General features: G+C 38.4%; 3 protein-coding genes across 3 annotated transcripts; all 3 read left to right on the top strand.

The window, feature by feature from the left end:
* Window positions 1-9,909: 9,909 nt before the first annotated feature.
* Window positions 9,910-11,763, top strand: LOC103409812 (transcription factor MYB35-like). The gene is made up of 3 exons (XM_070823065.1): window positions 9,910-10,200; window positions 10,318-10,447; window positions 10,791-11,763. The coding sequence occupies exons 1-3, from the start codon at window positions 10,119-10,121 to the stop codon at window positions 11,593-11,595; spliced, it is 1,017 nt and encodes a 338-aa protein (XP_070679166.1). The 5' UTR covers window positions 9,910-10,118; the 3' UTR covers window positions 11,596-11,763.
* An 876-nt stretch (window positions 11,764-12,639) lies between these two features.
* Window positions 12,640-14,834, top strand: LOC103437778 (uncharacterized). The gene is made up of 4 exons (XM_029104003.2): window positions 12,640-13,228; window positions 13,488-13,601; window positions 13,695-13,976; window positions 14,361-14,834. The coding sequence occupies exons 1-4, from the start codon at window positions 12,743-12,745 to the stop codon at window positions 14,562-14,564; spliced, it is 1,086 nt and encodes a 361-aa protein (XP_028959836.2). The 5' UTR covers window positions 12,640-12,742; the 3' UTR covers window positions 14,565-14,834.
* A 381-nt stretch (window positions 14,835-15,215) lies between these two features.
* Window positions 15,216-17,058, top strand: LOC103438150 (uncharacterized). The gene is made up of 2 exons (XM_008376688.4): window positions 15,216-16,262; window positions 16,550-17,058. The coding sequence occupies exons 1-2, from the start codon at window positions 15,633-15,635 to the stop codon at window positions 16,703-16,705; spliced, it is 786 nt and encodes a 261-aa protein (XP_008374910.3). The 5' UTR covers window positions 15,216-15,632; the 3' UTR covers window positions 16,706-17,058.
* Window positions 17,059-18,168: the final 1,110 nt, after the last annotated feature.

Here is an 18,168-nt window from a genome sequence, read left to right as displayed (position 1 = left end):
CAGAGAAGACGATTCAAACTTTAACCTTCTTCGTCTTCCATTATAGACCTAACTATTCATCTTCCTTTTGTATTAACAACTAATTATCAATATTGTGGGAGGATAAAACCTAATTTCGACTCATGGGCCGATCATCTAAGGAAAAAGAGTTGTGCAGAATAAAAAGCCCACAAGAAATAAGCACAAGGGCGCGTGCCGAGGTAACTACCCCACTACGGAAGAGAAGTGGGAGAGGAAGACAGGTCATGGGACTTGTTCCCAAAGCATGTAGTGATATGACGATGACCACTAAGGAAGTGGGGAAGGAAGACGATCGTGGCACTTGAATCTCAAGTACGCAATCCTATAAATAGGGAGAGGAGCCAAAGAATCAGGTACGTAAAGAACACCCGAGAGAATCCCGAGAATAGGAACTAATCGACTGACTTGAGCGTCGGAGTATCTTCTGCAGGTACCCCGCCCGGCCAAAGCTGCGGAGGAAGATTATTTTGGGACACTTCGAAGAAGGATTCGGCGAACGTGAGGATTGCGGTCAACAACTCTGTGGAGGTATTTCTCTTTGTGGGAAATCCCGCTCCAATAAATATCATCGAAGATATTGATCACAGAATTCTCCGAATCCTCAAGAAAAGAATCCGACGAATATCCTTTTCCAAACTTATAGGTTGACCGGGGATATCATTACCCGACTCTTACTCTGGAAAGTTTGAATTTTAAAATTTGAGGCCAAAAAGCCAAAAGCTTTGATTAGTAGCTGTGTTGCACATGTTTGCAGGTTCTTGAAGCAAAAAAGAAAAAAAAAGAACAGTTTGGATGATTAAAAATATTATTTATGGGTCGGAATTTTATGTTATTCACTGAACAGTATCTTTGATCATAATTTAGCTTGTCTTTTTGCCTTAAAGTTTCTTTTATTAATACTTTTTTTTATTCTTAATACCAATACTTAGAAAGAGGAAAATGCTTCACCGACCATTATACATTAGTTTTCTGATTTCATTTAGTGTTCAAGTATCGTGATGTTTGACTAAAGCTAAGACAAGCTACGAATAGGTTAGGAGAACAATTTTCATAACACAAGCGCATATATTGGCATCGAACTGACCTAAATCTAGATGTGTCAAAATACCTATTCACTAAGATCATTACTACAAGCTACCAGCAAACTCAACGTGATATATTTACAAAGATTAAGAACCACAACCACTAAAGAACGGGATAGAAGTTAAAATCCAAAAGTTTGTAAACTTCAAGGATCATCATCATCAGTTAAGTCGGGCAATTTCACTAATGCTAACTTCAACTTGGCAGTAGACTCACTAAATTCTTTAAAGCATGTTGATAAGGAAGTGCCTAGTGATTTGAGCTTGTGTTTACTCCTTTGTTGGTAAATTTGGAATGACCGTAATAATATGGTGTTCAGAAATGTTTTGTCCATTCCGGCAAGATTTAAGTTATTGGCTATATATATGGGTGAGCGATATCTTAAAGCCAATGGTAAAGGTTTGAGAAGAAATAATGATGATACTTCCACAATTGTTAAATGGCTTCCACCGGATAAGAGTTTTGTTAAGTTAAATTTTGACGGTTCAGTGGCGGCTGGGGACAAGGCGGTGACGGGATTTGTCTTAAGGAATCATAATGGGCAGATTATTAGAGGTGGAGCTTTAAATTTGGATGGTGCCACTATTTCTGAAGTGGAGGTTAAGGCTCTTAGAGAAAGCCTTCTTTTTGCTCAGAGGAAGGGCTATACAAAGATTATGGTTGAAGGTGACTCTAAGTTGGTCATTCAATTAGTGTTGGACCGGGGTGCAACGCCATGGAATTTGGTTCCTATTATTGAGGATATCGAGTGGATGGCGACAAATTTTGATTGCATTGACTATAAACATATTTATGGAGAGGCTAACTTTGTGGTGGATGCCTTCGCTCGCCAAGGCCTTCTTATTACTGATTGTCATATTTGGGATCATTGTATTCCTTCATTTGCTCTTCATGCTTTTCAGTTTGATTATGTAGGGAACGGTTGTACTCGAGGATTTTCCCTTTATATTTTTCTTGATTCAAAAAATGATTAGATAACTCAACTTTTGACATTTACAAGCATACAAATTCAGTAGCTGAAGGCACTCGTCTCTTAAGGTATTGCATAGCATGATCTCTTCCCCATTCCCTCAACTCCCACACGCCAATCTGGTTATTTTGATATGATCACACGTTAAAAAGGGTGAAAATTTAGGATGACAATTAAGTGAAGTATAAGAATGGCAAGAGAACTAGAATTCTATCAGGCTTACTTGCTCATCAATATCACTGTAACTATATCTATATATGCGTATATGGCTCTGTCAGTTTGTAATTGAAGGAGAAATAAGAGCAGTAGCACAAACAAATTACTCAGTCAACTCAAATTCATCGTATACTTAGTCGTGTAGAGCTACTTGCAATATTTGACTAACCATCAGCTAAGCCACCTGATATTTACTAGCTAGCAAGTCGGACGACGGCGAATTATTCAAGAACGGAATCACACGGCCATACTAGTGAAGAGAAGAGACACCTCAGCAGCCACAATGGTTCTAACTTCTAACGACGAGAAGAAACGCAGCAGCAACACGTAAAGAGAAGAATCGTGTGTTGAATTTATGGCCGAGTAGTAGTGGGTCTTTATTTGCAAGCCCAGAAGCCCATTTAAAGGGCCTTTCTTTTTTGGCCCATGTGAAAAGCCACGGGTGTGGCTAGGGTTTTAATTGGCAGCAGCTGCCTTTGTTTTAGAGCAGCAGAGAAAAAGAAACAAGGGGTGCCGCAGCCCCCGTTTGAAAAAAGAAGAAGAAGAAAGTGCTCCTCTCTTTGGTTAGCAATCATCCATCAAAGTAGTAGTTGTTGTTATAGTTTTGAGCTATATATAGAGAGGAAATTATTCATTATATTTCATTCTCTATTTGTTTCGTTGGTGTGTGAGACCTATTGGATGTATTGGGTATTGGGTTATGAGATTGTCAACACTTTGTAACACTTCAATTTGGTTGATAATGGATTATTGGGTGAGCTCTTATTAATCCAATGACGTACTCCAGTTACACTGACTGTTGAGGAACCTCGTTAAAATCTTGGTGTCTTTTTCTATTTTTGTTCTTCCATTCCATTTGATATATTTATGTGGGTTAGCTTGAGTTAGTTTTAATTGGTTTGGTGCTATCCTAGCACAACATCGTGGCAATATCAACAATGGCTCCAAATTCTGAATCCTTGGGTTCCTTGAGTCTCTCGTCCCAATTTCCTTCGAAATGGCTTCAGTATTGATGTCCTCCGTAGTCCAGTCCCAATAAAGGGTTTAGAAACGCACCTCTGAAGATAGAGACGCCGGAGTAAAATTAAGGAGAGAAGCCCAACGCTATCCCCAGAGGTGCCCCCCGTCGTCTCCAACGAGGTGGAGATGCTTGCTCTCATTCATCTCAACTGGGTGAAGCCTCTTGTGAAACTTTCAATCCACATCCAAAGCGCCGATGCCGACAATCTGCTCGCCATGGCCAGAGGGAGGGGTTTGGAGGCTACAGTCATGAACCGTGGCGAGCATCGACACCGAGGCCACTGGCGAGTGCGTAGCACGTTGTGTTTTCAGAGGTTTGTGGAGAAATTTTAGGCCCAAAGATCGTCGAATGGGAAACTTGAGGAGGCAAGACGAACCCACAATTCACTATTGCAACAAATTATGGACGCTGACACGGTGATCGTATCAACCATAAAAGAACTTCGTTTCCTAATCAAGATGAGAAAGGAGCGGAGGTGTCACAAGACAAAAGGCCACATCCGTCTTGCCCCCGGGGTCTCCACAAGGGACAGTGAGGTCATCTTGAAACATGGTAAAGATAATAATTTGTTTCATTCTAGCGGTTAGAGTGAGCCTCTGACCTTGCATTCTTGATGACCATTTCTTGCATTTCTTGCATTTTTTGTTTAATTGAATACCATTGATATGAGATTGATCACCAAGTGAGTTTAATTTCAATAAAGAACTTTCTCGTAGGGACAATTGGGTTTTGCTATTGGAAATATGACATACAGTCTTGAAAGATTAAAACCCAGAGAAAAGTAGTTTATGATTCTAGTGCTATATTTTCTCCTGAACCAAATAGGAAACTAACCTTGTAATTTTTACTTTTCGCATTTCCTTCACCGCTTTTTAAGATCTATATGAGTTTATTAATTCATTTGATCAAGTTTTCAAATAGAATATGTGTTTTCCCTTGGAATTAAGTTTAGCTTGATGTGTGTAGTGACTGCTATTTCACTCAAGTTTATAGTTTCACTCTTGCTGATGTTGCTTTTGATTGTTGTTAGTGCCATTCTTCCTTCTCTTCATCGTCGTAAGAACCTATTTATGTGCTGATGCGTTTCTCATTGCCATTGGAGCCATTGTTGATAGTGCCACGATTTTTCTCTTCACTTATTGCTGCTGCGTTTCTTCTCGTCGTTAGAACCATTGTGGCTGCTAAGGTGTCTCTTCTCGTTCCCAAATTTCGAATCCTTGGAATCTTTGTGTCACTATCAACAATGATTATATTTGAAAGAGTGAAACTATAAACTAGAGTGAAATAGCAGCCACTACACACATCAAGCTAAACTTAATTCCAAAGGAAAACACATTCTATTTGAAAACTTGATCGAATGAATTAATAAACTCGTATAGATCTTAAAAAGTAGTGAATGAAATGCAAATGTAAAAATGACAAGGTTAATTTCCTGTTTGGTTCAGTAGAAAACATAGCACTAGAATCATAAAACTACTTTTCTTTGGGTTTTAATCTTTCAAGATTGTATGTCATATTTCCAATAGCAAAACCCAACTCTTCAAACCCCAACGATAAAGTTCTTGATTGAAATTAAACTCACTTGGTGATCGATCTAATATCAGTGGTATCCAATTGAACAAGAAATGCAAGAAATGGTCATCAAGAATGCAAGGTCAGAGGCTTACTCTAACCGCGAGAACGAAACAAATTATTATCCCTGCCATGTTTCAAGATGACCTCACTGTCCCTTATGGAGAGCCCGGGGGCAAGACAGATGTGGCCTTTTGTCTTGTGACACCTCCACTCCTTCCTCATCTTGATTAGGAGACGGAGTTATTCCGTGGTTAATACGATCACTGTGTCAGCGTCCACTATTCGTTTCAATAGTGAATTGTGGGTTCATCTTGCCTCCTCAAGTTTTTTATTCGACGATCTCTGGGCTTGAAATTTCTCCACAAACCTCTGAAAGCATGGCGTGTTATGTACTTGCCGATGGCCTCGGTGTCAATGCCTGCCACAGTTTGTGACTGTAGCTTCCAAACCCCTCCTTCTGGCCATGGCGAGCAGATTGTCGACATCAGCGTGTTGGATGTGGATTGAAAATTTCACGAGAGGCTTCACCCAATTAAGATGAAGGAGAGCAAGCATCTCCACCTCGTTGGAGACGACAGTGGTGCACCTCCGGGGATAGCGCTGAGCTTCTCTCCTCAGTGCTACTCTGACATCTCTATCCTCGAAGGTGCGTTTCTAAACCCTATGTTACGACTGGACTACGGAGAACATCAATAATGAAGCCATTTCGAAGGATTCCAAGGATTCGGAATTTAGGAACGAGAGAGAAACTAGGGTTTGAACTTAGAAGAAAGGATCGGTGAATTTGGGAACAAGAGCAGAGAGAAAGAAAGAGGGAGGGAGAGAGCGGGGGAATTAGGGATATCAATCGACGCAACCCAGTTTGCTTTCTAGAGACGCTTCGTTCGCTTCCAAGTTCTGGAGTCAATTTGGGTTGCAGGACTATGACCCAATTTCTGATTTCTTTTAACCCAGTTTGTTTTGGGCTTGGGCCTATGATAATGCCGAATACCTAGAATTTATTTTACATATAATACACATTTTTTTGTTTTTTTTGTTTTTTTTTTTTGAGTCGAGCGATAGTATTAGTAAGTTAAATGTTAAATTAGCCAGCAATGGGGTTTAAACTCATGCTGTCATGCAAGGGCACAATACATTTTTACCACTCTGGTAAAAGGCCACTTGCATAATACACGTATTTTATGCACACGTTATTTTTAGTGTATTTTTGAAAATATTTTTTTCCAAAGTTTTTTCTTTTTATAAAAAAATTGCCCAATAAATTATAGGGAGTTTTAACGAAAAGCTCACGGTACTGTTCACTTTAACGAAAAAACAAATTTTTATACTAAAAAGTCAGACCTGGTACTATTCACTTTACCCTTTATTTTGTCATTATCATTAAAACTTAAAATTTTCAAGCTCTTTTCATTAATTTTCCTTAAATTATAAGGACACATATTTTCTTTTCGCACTAATCAATCACTCTCTGAGAATGTCAAACTAACCCCACTCCGTCCTACTGTGTGAATGTGTCATTGGAATGAGGGCTTGCACAAACAAAGCGACCAGAGAAAGCAATATGTAACCAATTTGGTATTTCTTTCGCATTAATCACTCTGCCAAAACCATCCCTAGCCTAGCATGGAAAAATTCTACCCTTCACGAAGAATACCCTTTTAGCATAGGAAGAGGAGTGAGTGGAATGCCTCACATCTTTATCATTCTTCGCGAAGAGGAGAATGAAGCATAAGTCTTCTTTGCAACAAAGGAGAAGACGGAAAAAAAATAGAATAAAAAAATCTCATGCGCATCTCTTAGGGTTTAGTTTGGTATTGCTGTACTTTTAGAAAAAAAATTACTTCTGTTGTTTTAAATAAAATAGTTAGATGTTTGGTAAAATGTATTTGTAAAAGTGATACTAGCATAAAAAACAGTGACAAGGCGTTGGGTAAGTTTTTATGTACAAGTGCTTTGCATGTTTGTTTGATCATCACCCTAACCGATTGGCCGATTAGGGGTATCAGAGCGTGATCTCTTCAATAGCTGAAGGCACCTCTCTCTTGAGGTATTTCATAGCGTGATCTCTTCCCTTCTCTTCCTCAATGGCGACCTCAACCGATCGGGCGATTTCACTAGGACACCCTCGTCTATCAAAACCAAAACGGTGGACAGGATCAGTAACAATTTTCTCCAACGCAACAAGACTCTTCATCAAGTGCATGACAAGCTTAACAGAAGATGCACGAGCACGATACACAAAAGAAATGGACATGAAGAAGAGTAGACAAAAGGACAATGGGAGGGATGTGGAGGAAATGCACAAGGAACGATACACAAAGTAAAAACTAAAAAGCAAAAATTGAACACAATTTACACTTTTTTTCACTAATTCAAGTTTTTGTCTCATGCATTCTCCTTCGTTTCTTCCTCCTCCCTCCCACCGCCCTTTGCACCCCACTTTTCTCTAATATGCTTTCCTTCCATCTCTAGCCCCAAAAATGAAAACTAAACGTTTATCAAATGGTTTCATTCATTCTTCAAAAATGAAAACGAAAACCCGAGTACAAACACATATATACCGTCACCACAAGTCGCTGCAAGCAAGGAAATGCCTTCAAGAAATAAGTTAAATAACAAGGAGACCGACGATGGGCTGCTTTAACTATTAATTCCAAATGCTTTAGATTTTCAAATACTGGGATGCATGTTTCTGATAGCAAACCACGCATACTGCCATCGCCTTGAAAGAATCGTACTAGCTGGTGCTTCCTTCAGCGGCAAGAGAGACAATATACTAACAAGAATTCCATGTGGCATCTCGCTGATTCGAACCACAAAGTTGTACTCACACTTAATTTTCTCTCTTTCCCAACTTCTGGAAAATAATATGTCCCAATAAGCACAAAACCATACAAAAAGTAAGGACAAACGAGGAGTAGCAGCCCTGAATTTTGATGAACTCTTGGGCTCCTGTCAAGGATATCACATGATTACTTGAATTGCATTCACGTAGTTGGAGAATCAGCAAAGTTCAAGATTGACAGATTCTTAGTTAATGATTAAACATAAAATTTAAATTTGACAAGTTAAATAGCCCTTTGACATCTTTTAAAATTTTGATCTCCACTAGATATGTCAAATTTTAAAAACATAAAATAAATATTCATATTTAGTTTCTTTGCCTTGGTAACGAAAAGAAATGAACTAAAAAGTATAAAAATATTAAAAAAAGAAATTATTGCCTTTAAACCATTAAAGTTAATAAAAACATTTAATAATTATAATTTTTTTTTTGAAGCTGCTATCAAATTTGGTAGCAAGGAGGAGAGATCCCATCATGCCACATCAAGTTTGGCTTCTCAGTTGGAAAACATTGTTTCTGTCTTTTTTTACCGTTATTGCTGATTTATATATTTTGACATCTCATTTGAAGGTATTCTAAGGAGCTTTATTTATTCATTAAGCCTATGTGAATGAGGAAGCCCACATGGGTTTTATGTTTTTTATAAATAATTAAAAAATAATGCTTTTTTTTCTGAATAATCTGACTGAGACTTGAAACTAAAATCGCAAGTCCTTAAAGCGTAAACCAAACACTACATTGCAGTTTTAATTTATTACAATCATGGTCTAAAATATCCATAATATCCCGATATTTCCATCGAAATTTCCGTGTTTTTGGACTACCGATATTTCCGATATCATCGATATTTTAGACCTTACTAAGTCACTCATGTATCTTACCATGCAATATATAAATTGTAAAATATTGTACTAATTCATTATATATAAATGATTATGGTGTGTTTAAACTTCTTTCATTAATTACTACATATTTTCTACACTCACAATGTTTGTCAACTCGCTATATAATCAACTTAAATCAGTTATATCTATCATGCAATGCATATACTTCCAATTTTTTGTGAGAAACTAATAGATAATTGACTAAATAAACATCATGCAAAGTTTCAATAAAAATTTCCAAGTTTTTCTTACAATTTCCGTGGTTTTTATTTAATTTTTATCGATATCGATAATATCCCGATATTTCCATCGAAATTTCCGTATTTTTAGACTACCGATATTTCCGATATCATCGATATTTTATACCTTGATTACAATTATGTGGTTTGGACTCTAGCACTGGTGTTGCAATTTCTATTTTATTTTAAGAAGTCTTAATGAAACATTTTTAGTACTGTTGACTTTTGACGTTAAAGACATTTTAAGCTTAAAAGTCACTCATGGTATTATTCACTTACACTTTTATTTTATCCTTTTGATTAAAAACTAAAGTTTTTGAGGACTTTTCGTTAGTTTTCTTTTATAATCAACTAGTTATTGAATTTAGAATGATGATTATGGAATATTAGTTTTAAAAATATTGTAACAATAAATTAATTTTAAGTGTTCCTTTTTTGGTTTTTTCTTTTCTCCAGCAAAGGTTCCAATGATTTTCTGTCTCATCATGGTAACATGGTAATTGCAAAAAAAAGTTAAGGTTTCATTATAAAACTAATTGATAATATGAAAAGTAGTCTAACTTCTTAAAAGTCATTGCAATGTTTCTCTTTTCACCGATGAGAAATTCTTTTACTATCACATCCTCACACACGCTCCTTCACGTGTGCCAAATTTTCAAGCCAAATATGTGGAGCACGTGTGAGCGTTAAGTTTTACACGTGGCTCAACCTTCTTTGACATCTAAAGAAAGATGAAGTTCAACCCTCGCATGTCTAAAGTTAATTTCTTAATTGCTTGAGCTTTTTGTTTAAAATAGTTAGAATCATCAAACTTGTGATTATCTGTAACTAAAACAGTATTGAGTAGTCATTTCCTTTTACACAAAGGCAAAATAATCTAAACGGTCAATTAATTATACAATTTTACTTAGATTAATTCTAAGTTTAACCAAATAATTCACCCAATTCGAACCAGATTCAAAAGGGTTTATGAGCCAAGCATGTGAGTATATGGAAAGACTGATTTTTATTACCGTTAATGTGAAGATGTCATTCATCATGCAAACTTAGTTAAATGGAAGCAAAACCCTCATGCTTTTCTTGCCTTCCCACACTTGTCATACTTTAAACCAGTACCTTTCCTCATCTCATCTCATACCTCTCTCAATGAGCATCTGCATAAGCAGAATTAATCGAAGGTGAATCAGTCGCATCTCCCTTTTAAATACTTTTGTTTTCTGTTCAATCTTTCTCTTTTTTATGATTTTATGTGAAGATAATAAGGATGGTGAGACCTGCTTGTTGTGACAAGCTGCATGTGTCGAAGCATGGGAGGAGTAACTGGACTTCTGTTCCGAAAAAACCAGGTTAAATCGGATGTTTTCTCCCCTAAATTCTTTCATTATCAGGTTTCCAGGGGTGCTGTTGGATTAAATACTGCATTTAGAGGATAATTAATTAACCTAATGCAAGAGTGTTTACAGGAATTACAAGATGTGGGAAGAGCAGCAGGCTTAGGTGGCCTAATCACCTCAAGCCTAATCTGAAGCATGAGTCCTTCACACCCCATGAGGAGGAATTGATTGTCAGGCTTCATGCCACCATAGGTAGCAGGTAAGTATTTATGCAAATTTCTTGCTGTTCAATTTCAAGGACTCCTAATTCCTAGCTGATCTTGGAAGAAAAATTTTCACTGATTAATCTTTGTTTTATGGTATCCGACCCGATTTGTGTTGTCTTTCGTTCCAACTCTCCTAGTTTGTAGATCTCATTACCCTTTGGAGAGAAAGCTTATGAGGGTTTGTTATATTTGAGTCTGAAGAGCTAAAAGGGTTTTCTGACAACCAAAAACGCTTAAATTTGTAGAAGTCTAATTGTCATGAAATTATTCTTGGGGGAAAATGTTAAAATATAAGGGTTTTTTTTTTTTTTTTTTCTTATGAGTTTTGTGGTGCAGATGGCCTGCAATAGCTCAACAGCTTCCTGGGAGGACAGACAATGATGTAAAGAACTACTGGAATACTAAGCTGAAGAAGAAGCTCTCAGAAATGGGAATTGATCCTGTTACTCATAAGCCCTTCTCTCAAGTCTTAACGGATTATGGAAACATCGGTGGCCTTCCGAAAGTTGGCATGAGAATCGGGATAGGTTCTCTCAACAAAGACTTGAAGAACGCAATGCTGATGGAACCAGCAGAGCCATACTTATTGCCAGCACAAGGGTTTTCCAACATCAACAGCCATTTGATGCCAATTACAATGATACCGACCAAAGAGGAGCCAATTCTAGACAGTTTCTTGGGCCACAATCAACCTAGCAGCCAACCCCCAGACCTTCTCACACAGCTGCAGGCCATAAAATTGGTGACAGAAGCCTCAAAATCCACAGAATTCCAATCTTCTGCGCCAAATTTTTACAGTCACGAAGGCACATTGTCATCACCATCTTCTACTTCTTCATCTGCCGCTCAAGAGCAGGCAACCCTGCAGACGTTTAGCTGGAGCGATTTTCTCCTTGAAGACGCGTTTATGCCAATTGGTGACGCCCAAGAACACAAAAACAAGGGTGAGTATTCATCGAAGAACATAGCACAAGTAGCAGTACAACAAAGCCAAATCGACATGGATTATGCAATCTCAAGCAATGAAGTAGAGGCTACGTCTCCAGCGTGCGACAGTTCGTTTGTGAAAGCCATGGTATCTCTAGAGAATGAGATGTTCTTGGAGTTTCCTGAACTAATGGAAGAACCATTCTACTACTGAGTTTATATATTTCCTCCAAAGCTATGGTACTAACGTTGCAAACAATAAGATTTTCTATATAAGCTGAAAATAATAAGAACTAGCTGATAGGGCCTTTTGTTGGAACTTTATGCCTTGCATGATGCAACTAATTGTTTTTTTAAGGTGAAAGAGGATTTTATTTTTTTATTTTTTTATTTTATAAATTTGGCCGCAAAGTCCATCCCACTCTAGCATTGCTATCATGAGAAGAGACTTTGAGGAGGATTTCATTCAAAGCATCAACCCAAAACATAACATAAGCATACATGTGGACATAAAGACTGCTTCTGAAAAAACCTTAGTCGAGTAAAATTCTGTGATGAAAAGCTCGATAAGAAAAAGAGACCACACATGCAAGTCAAATTTAATTCCCGTTTGCAGACTTGATATGGATGTAATGCATGAGCCATGACATAAAAAACCTTATTTGGTTAACATTGACTTGGCCATTAAGGTATTTGTCTTAAGTTAACAGTTGTAGTAATAGTGGATCAAATCAGACGTCAGAAATTTTATCTAACAATTAACTTTCTAACCCACTAACGCTATTGCTTTACTAAAAATAAACATGTACTCCAAGGATTTATACTCGAATAAAAAGAGAGGAAAAAAAGGCCATGTCCATACTTGATTATTTTAAAGATTTTTCAGTGTGCCCATAATATGGACGGTGCTATAAAAGTAGAGGACATTTTTTTTAAGTATCTCGCCGGATTCTTTTCCTAAGGATTCTGCGATCGTGATCGTTCATCGTATATCATGCGATCAGAAATTATTTCAAAATTTAAAATTTAAAAGTAAATATGAATAGTATCTAATAAAACTGATCGTACGATATACGATGAACGATCACGATCGCGGAATCCCTAAAATCCTATTATGGACGGTATGGACGGTATGGACGGTCGACCATGAAGCATCAAGTAACAGCGGCAAAGAGTCTTTTACCGGCGCTACCTAATTAACTTCACCTCTCGATTACTGAGTGGTCCTTATTTACTTTTCACTACAATTCGTTTATTTATTTACTTTTTATTAATTCTTATAAACTCATCAAAAATTCAAAAAACAAGGAACAGAGAAATTGCAGAAGAACAAAAATATCGACAGAGAAATTCGTTCACAAATGGTGGCGATTTCGTTGTACAGAGGAAATCTCCACAGAGTTCCCGACGTACCACGTCGGTGGCTTATGCCAACCCCTAAAATCTCCCTGAAGGACTTCAAATCCCTTTTAACCCGCCGCTCTGTAGCTCTTTCCCGCCTCCGCTCCGGCCTCCCCGCCGCCGTCTCTTCTAACCCTAAGCCTGATTTTGTCCCGGGCCAGCTCAGCGAAGCTCCAAAGGCGGGAAATTTGTCTAACCCCACGATTAAATTCGAAGCGCCGGAGAATGTTGCTACTGATTGTGAAGCTGGGCCTTCCGGGGAGAAGAAGGATGGGAAGCAATCAGACGGTGCTGGTTTTGCGGTGAAATCCGGTGGTGGGTCCGATTCGCCGCCTGCTCTTAAGCCCGATTTGATCGAGAAAGGGTTGGATGTTGCAGATGTTGGTGCTAGTTCACTGCCTGTGAAGGTTGAGAAATTGGATGAAGTGGAAAACCCTAAATCTGAGGTATATCTATATGTATATGTGTATATATATCTGGTTTTCAATTGGATTCTGAATTGCTTTGGAAAGTTTTGTTTTTGATTTGGGCATTTGTATGGGTTTGTGTTCTTAAATTGAAGTGTGAAAATTGGATTTAAACTGTTATGTGTGGAGAAAGCAAAACTTAAATCTATACGTCACAAGCATGCATTTTTATTTGCTGAACTGTTTAGCGTAGTTTCGATTCGTGTTTAGTAACTGCAATTGTTTGTTTATATGATAGAGATGCAACAAAGAGGAGGAGTTAAGTGGTAAGCAAAAGAGGAAGAGAGAAGTTGAGGAGAAGCTGCAGGTTTTGAATCAGAAGAAACATAATCTTGTTCAAGTGTTGAAGCAGGTAAGTTTTGGCTCCGTAGTCGATTTGTGTGTTTCTTTGTGTTACATTTGGGCAAGTATCGATACTAGAGAGCTTGTTCGTGTTGGTTTACAGATCTTAAATGCAGAGGAAGAATTAAAGAGACGAAATTGTATGCAAGGAGTGGTGGTTCGCCCGTCTGTATCACCTCAAATTGATGTAACAAATGACTCCGGTTCAATGACTAGGCATGCTGCTGCTAGGTTGGGCTCAGAGGCGAATCTTGAGATGGAAGGGGTTGAGGGCGATGAGCTTTCAAATCATAACTTTCATTCTCGCCATGTATTCCGGATGAACAGCACATCCCCATCTTCAGAGTCTCCTCTCAGAAGGCCGGCTCATATTCAGCACAACGTGGTAATGCATTTCGGTTACTACTTCTAGCACTACTTTTACAGTACCAATCAAGTGTCTATGCACGTCTCGTTTATGTTTTCATTACTTTTACAGTACCAATCAAATGTCTATGCACGTCTCGTTTATGTTTTCATTACTTTTACAGTACCAATCAAGTGTCTATGCATGTTTCGTTTATGTTTTCATTTGTGTCGACCACCGTATTGATGGTTTTATCATTGTCTTGTGAGAGCTTATAAATTAAGAATCTTTTGAATTACAAGTTAAAAGTAGTTTTCCGCAAGAGAAAATATTAGAAATTTGAGGAAGTAGTTAACAATTGATGTCTCTTTGCTTTGCTACATTTTCATGAACTCATATTCAGTTATCGAATTTTGTGTGCAGGTTCCACACCCCTCTCGAGCAAGTTTAGGACCAACCGGCACTAGTCCATCACGCTTTGCTCCCATAGGGCAACAGGGGCATCCTGCAAATCTACCCACAGTATCTGTATCAGGAACCAATTACATGGCATCCTCTCCATCCCCTGCAGCTTCCGGCGGCACTTCTGCTTTCAAAGACGCTCGATTGCCAAGTCCATGGAATTAGATTCGGGCTATGTAGTCCCTTTGTCACATGGGGCTCTTCTTTGAACACCAGTTTCTTGTAGATCATGGCGACGTAATGAACATTTCGGCTTCCCTTTTCGTTTTTCCTCCCCACTCCTCTTCCATGTGAGACTGGTAAAGGTCGGACCGTCAGCCGGCCAAAATTTCACGTCTCCTTGTATCTCTGTAAATTAGTGAAGCTTGTCAACTTAAGCTGTATTGAATTTCTTTAAAGAACATGCAAATCGATGATTTTGATGAATTTTTGTTACACTGATCTCCAAGGACTAGTGTTTTTTTGCAACAAAGTTACGCTATCACAACGATGGACTAGCCACGTCTCGACCACAACAAAGTATCGAATTTGAATTCATCACACAACACACAAGTATATATTGTCTTTGCAAGTCAAACTTAAGATCACTACTTACTAGGTGGAGAACGTTATAACTGGACTAAAGCTTGTTAATGTTGATTATTGTTTGTTTAGTATTATTTTTCAATTTTAAAGTAATAATTTATCTTGTTTGTTAAAATTACATCCTACTTTTTCAAATTTTTGTTTTCCGACAAATGTAAGATGTTTACAAAGTTACTTTTTAAGATGTCTTTTACTCGCTCATAACTTAGTATCAAGCTCACTGTAAATATAAATCGTTCTTAATTCTTATGAGTCAAATCTAAAACCTTCAACTAAACGAATACTAAAGGCCGCTAAGCGAACAAATAGGATTTGTAGGGTAGCAACCCAAATTCCTTCCCCTATGCTAAAATTACAAGACAAGATCCAAAAAATGTTGCCCTAGCTAGCCAACTCTAAATTCCCATGGGTTTTAGATAGTTGGGTGAGTCAACGGTCAAAACTTCACAAGGGCCCCTCCCGTCCTTTTCCTTTTCCTCCGCCCCCGGCGCATGTTAGAACTCAAAAGTGCCTAGATCTCACCACACAAGTCCCCAATCCACCCAACCCCACAACTGACCCAAAAACATATCAACACAAAAACGAAAACTTCCCCTTTCATTTCGTCCCCATTCATCCACGCACCACCGCCCAAAAAAAAAAACCACCATGTCTAACCGCACCACCCACCGGCGCATGTTAGCACCGACAGAGCCAAGGCCCTCCAAGCACTCCACTTCCCTAGATCCTCCTTCCCTGCCTTCTAAACCATCTTCCACCTCCAACCCCACCTCCAGAGTCAACGCAAGTCAACGACTCCGCAGTTCACAGAGCCTCACAGACACTCGCTTGCAGGCCAAATCGATGTCGGCGTCAATGGATTCCTCCAAGTCTTTCCTCAAATCGAACCCTCACCCTAAATCATTCGACCCCAGAAGCGAAAAACAGAGCAAGAAAACAGAGGAATCAGAAAAACCCCAAAAACCCAGTAAAGATGTGGTGGCGGTGGTGAATAAGAAGAAGGGAGCTCAAAATGGGTTGGTTGGTTTTGAGGAAAAGAAGAAGTTTGATAGCGGGAGGAGGCTGTCGGTTTCTTCCGCCTCAAGCGGCGGCGGAAGGAGGAGATCCCTGTCTGGGCCGCAGGTGCAGTTGGCGGATGTATTAGCAAGTAATGGGGTGAGAATTGTTTCAGCTGATATGCCACCGTTTATGCAGATCCATGCTGTGGAGTGTGCAAGAAAGACGCATGATAGCCTGGAAAAATTCACCTCCAAGACTCTTGCTTTGACTCTCAAAAAGGTAATTATAAGTTTAATAATCATGATTAGGATGTTAAATTTTGATTTTTCTGAGGTTTTTGGTGATTATCTAATGTGGGTTTTATTTTATGATTAGTTGGTAATTGTTTGGTGGGGTTTGTGTTAACTCAAAAAGTCCCACTTCAAAACTCCAATATATAATGAATGGTTCGGCCACTAATTGCACCGAGTTCTTTTGTGATAAAACCTCACGTTTGCCGTGCGTGTGTGATTAGTAGTGAGTCGTTGGTTTGCAAATATTGACAGGGTTGGGTAATTGTTTTGCAGGAATTTGATGGGGTATATGGGCCAGCATGGCACTGCATTGTAGGAACAAGTTTTGGGTCTTTTGTGACGCACTCTGTAAGTGGGTTTCTGTATTTCTCAATGGATCAAAAGTTGTACATCCTCTTGTTTAAGACCACTGTACAAAGAGCAGACTAAAAATTTGATAAGTTTTAAGACTTTTTTTTAGGGTAGGAAGAAAGTTCTGTGCATTCTTCTTCTTTCCAGACTGTACATTTGGTTATGCAGGGAAAATCATGAGAGAGAGAGAAATGGAAATTTCTCCCCATCTTTTTTTTCGTTGAGAGACCTTTCTTCTCCCCTCCTCTCGTTCTCATTCGGTAAAGAAGTCAACATAAGATGTTGATGTGACTTAATCGTGAGTATTCAAATAGGATGGGACTGAAGGAGAAGGAAAATGGGAGATGAGAGAATCCAGATCCCTCTAAGCCTTAGCCATGTGTGATCATCAGTGTTATAAAATCATACTATGTGTTACTTTTTTCTTTTTCTATATTCTTCTTATGTGTCCGTTTTGTTCTTGGGTGTTATCGGTTTAAACACTTACATATTTATCTCTCGTCACATGAGATACAAACACATAATTGTACAACCGATGACATAGCAGATTTCTCCCATCCCATCTTTAAATACATTATTATTACATATGGAAAGTAGTATTCAATCCATCAAGGATGGCATACAAAAAGTTCATAGGATGTGTGTCCTGTTTTCCAAACTTACATTGTATTTTGTATCTCCTCTTTATATTATTGGTGGTTCGGTCAGAGACTCAGAGGACACCCCTTACCCTCCAAATCATTTATCTTGCTTGTAAATTGGGGCCTCTTGTTCCAAAAAACACTAGGACATGGGACCATATTGAAAGAGGGTCCTAAATAATGTGGCTTTGACCAAAATTGTCTTTTCACCTCTATCAATTTGGACTTAAAATTTGAGCATTACCATCCCATCCCAGCCCAAAATCTATTTCTCATACCACTGATTAACTGGCCCATTCTCCATCCAAGCAAAGCCAAGTGTTTGATTTCCTATCAACCGACTTTTTTATTTACCCATCAAAATTATAAAAAAGTTGCCATCAAGACCATACCGCAAACTTGTACTACTTTTGTATTGGGATGTAATTCACAATTTTCTTTACATGAGTTAGGTCAATTGATTAAGGCAGGCTTCCCGGCCATTTGCTTCCAAGTCGAATTTCCCTCTTTATGGATTATCGTAGTTAAGGTTATCAATGATTACGGCTGGGTTTCGGGCTACTTGCTCTCAAGTTCAAATTTCCCAATCTGAAGATCATAGGAGTTAAAGATATCGCCTTGGCAGAAGTAAAATCGCATACCTACCTATCCTCCACTGATTAAGGGCTGGTTTGGTATTGCTGTGCTTTGAAAAAAAACTGCTGTAAGAATAAGTGGCTGTGCTGTGAGAATAAGTGGCTGTGAAATAAATCAGTAGAGTGTTTGGTAAACTTTTTTGTAAAAGTGCTTTTGGAAAAAAAAAAAACAGTCTGATAGTGGGTCTTTTCATTAAAGGAGCACTGTAGCTCCGTGTGCTTTGAAAAAAAGCCAGTTTTCCAAAGCTACAAATAGCAGCTTTAA

This window comes from Malus domestica, chromosome 06, assembly GCF_042453785.1.
Source record: "Malus domestica chromosome 06, GDT2T_hap1".
In the NCBI taxonomy this organism is placed as follows: Eukaryota; Viridiplantae; Streptophyta; class Magnoliopsida; order Rosales; family Rosaceae; genus Malus; species Malus domestica.
The sequence above is the reverse complement of the archived record's forward strand: the minus strand, read 5'-3'. Positions and strand labels throughout refer to the sequence as shown.

What these genes read in the sequence shown, in the direction of transcription:
- LOC103409812 (XM_070823065.1), top strand. Translation starts at nt 10,119, where the DNA reads ATGGTGAGACCTGCTTGTTGTGACAAGCTGCATGTGTCGAAGCATGGG. An exon ending in TTCTGTTCCGAAAAAACCAG is followed by an intron (nt 10,201 to 10,317) that starts GTTAAATCGGAT and finishes GAGTGTTTACAG; the next exon opens with GAATTACAAGATGTGGGAAG. An exon ending in CATGCCACCATAGGTAGCAG is followed by an intron (nt 10,448 to 10,790) that starts GTAAGTATTTAT and finishes TTTGTGGTGCAG; the next exon opens with ATGGCCTGCAATAGCTCAAC.
- LOC103437778 (XM_029104003.2), top strand. Translation starts at nt 12,743, where the DNA reads ATGGTGGCGATTTCGTTGTACAGAGGAAATCTCCACAGAGTTCCCGAC. An exon ending in TGGAAAACCCTAAATCTGAG is followed by an intron (nt 13,229 to 13,487) that starts GTATATCTATAT and finishes TTTATATGATAG; the next exon opens with AGATGCAACAAAGAGGAGGA. An exon ending in CTCATATTCAGCACAACGTG is followed by an intron (nt 13,977 to 14,360) that starts GTAATGCATTTC and finishes TTTTGTGTGCAG; the next exon opens with GTTCCACACCCCTCTCGAGC.
- LOC103438150 (XM_008376688.4), top strand. Translation starts at nt 15,633, where the DNA reads ATGTCTAACCGCACCACCCACCGGCGCATGTTAGCACCGACAGAGCCA. An exon ending in TTGCTTTGACTCTCAAAAAG is followed by an intron (nt 16,263 to 16,549) that starts GTAATTATAAGT and finishes ATTGTTTTGCAG; the next exon opens with GAATTTGATGGGGTATATGG.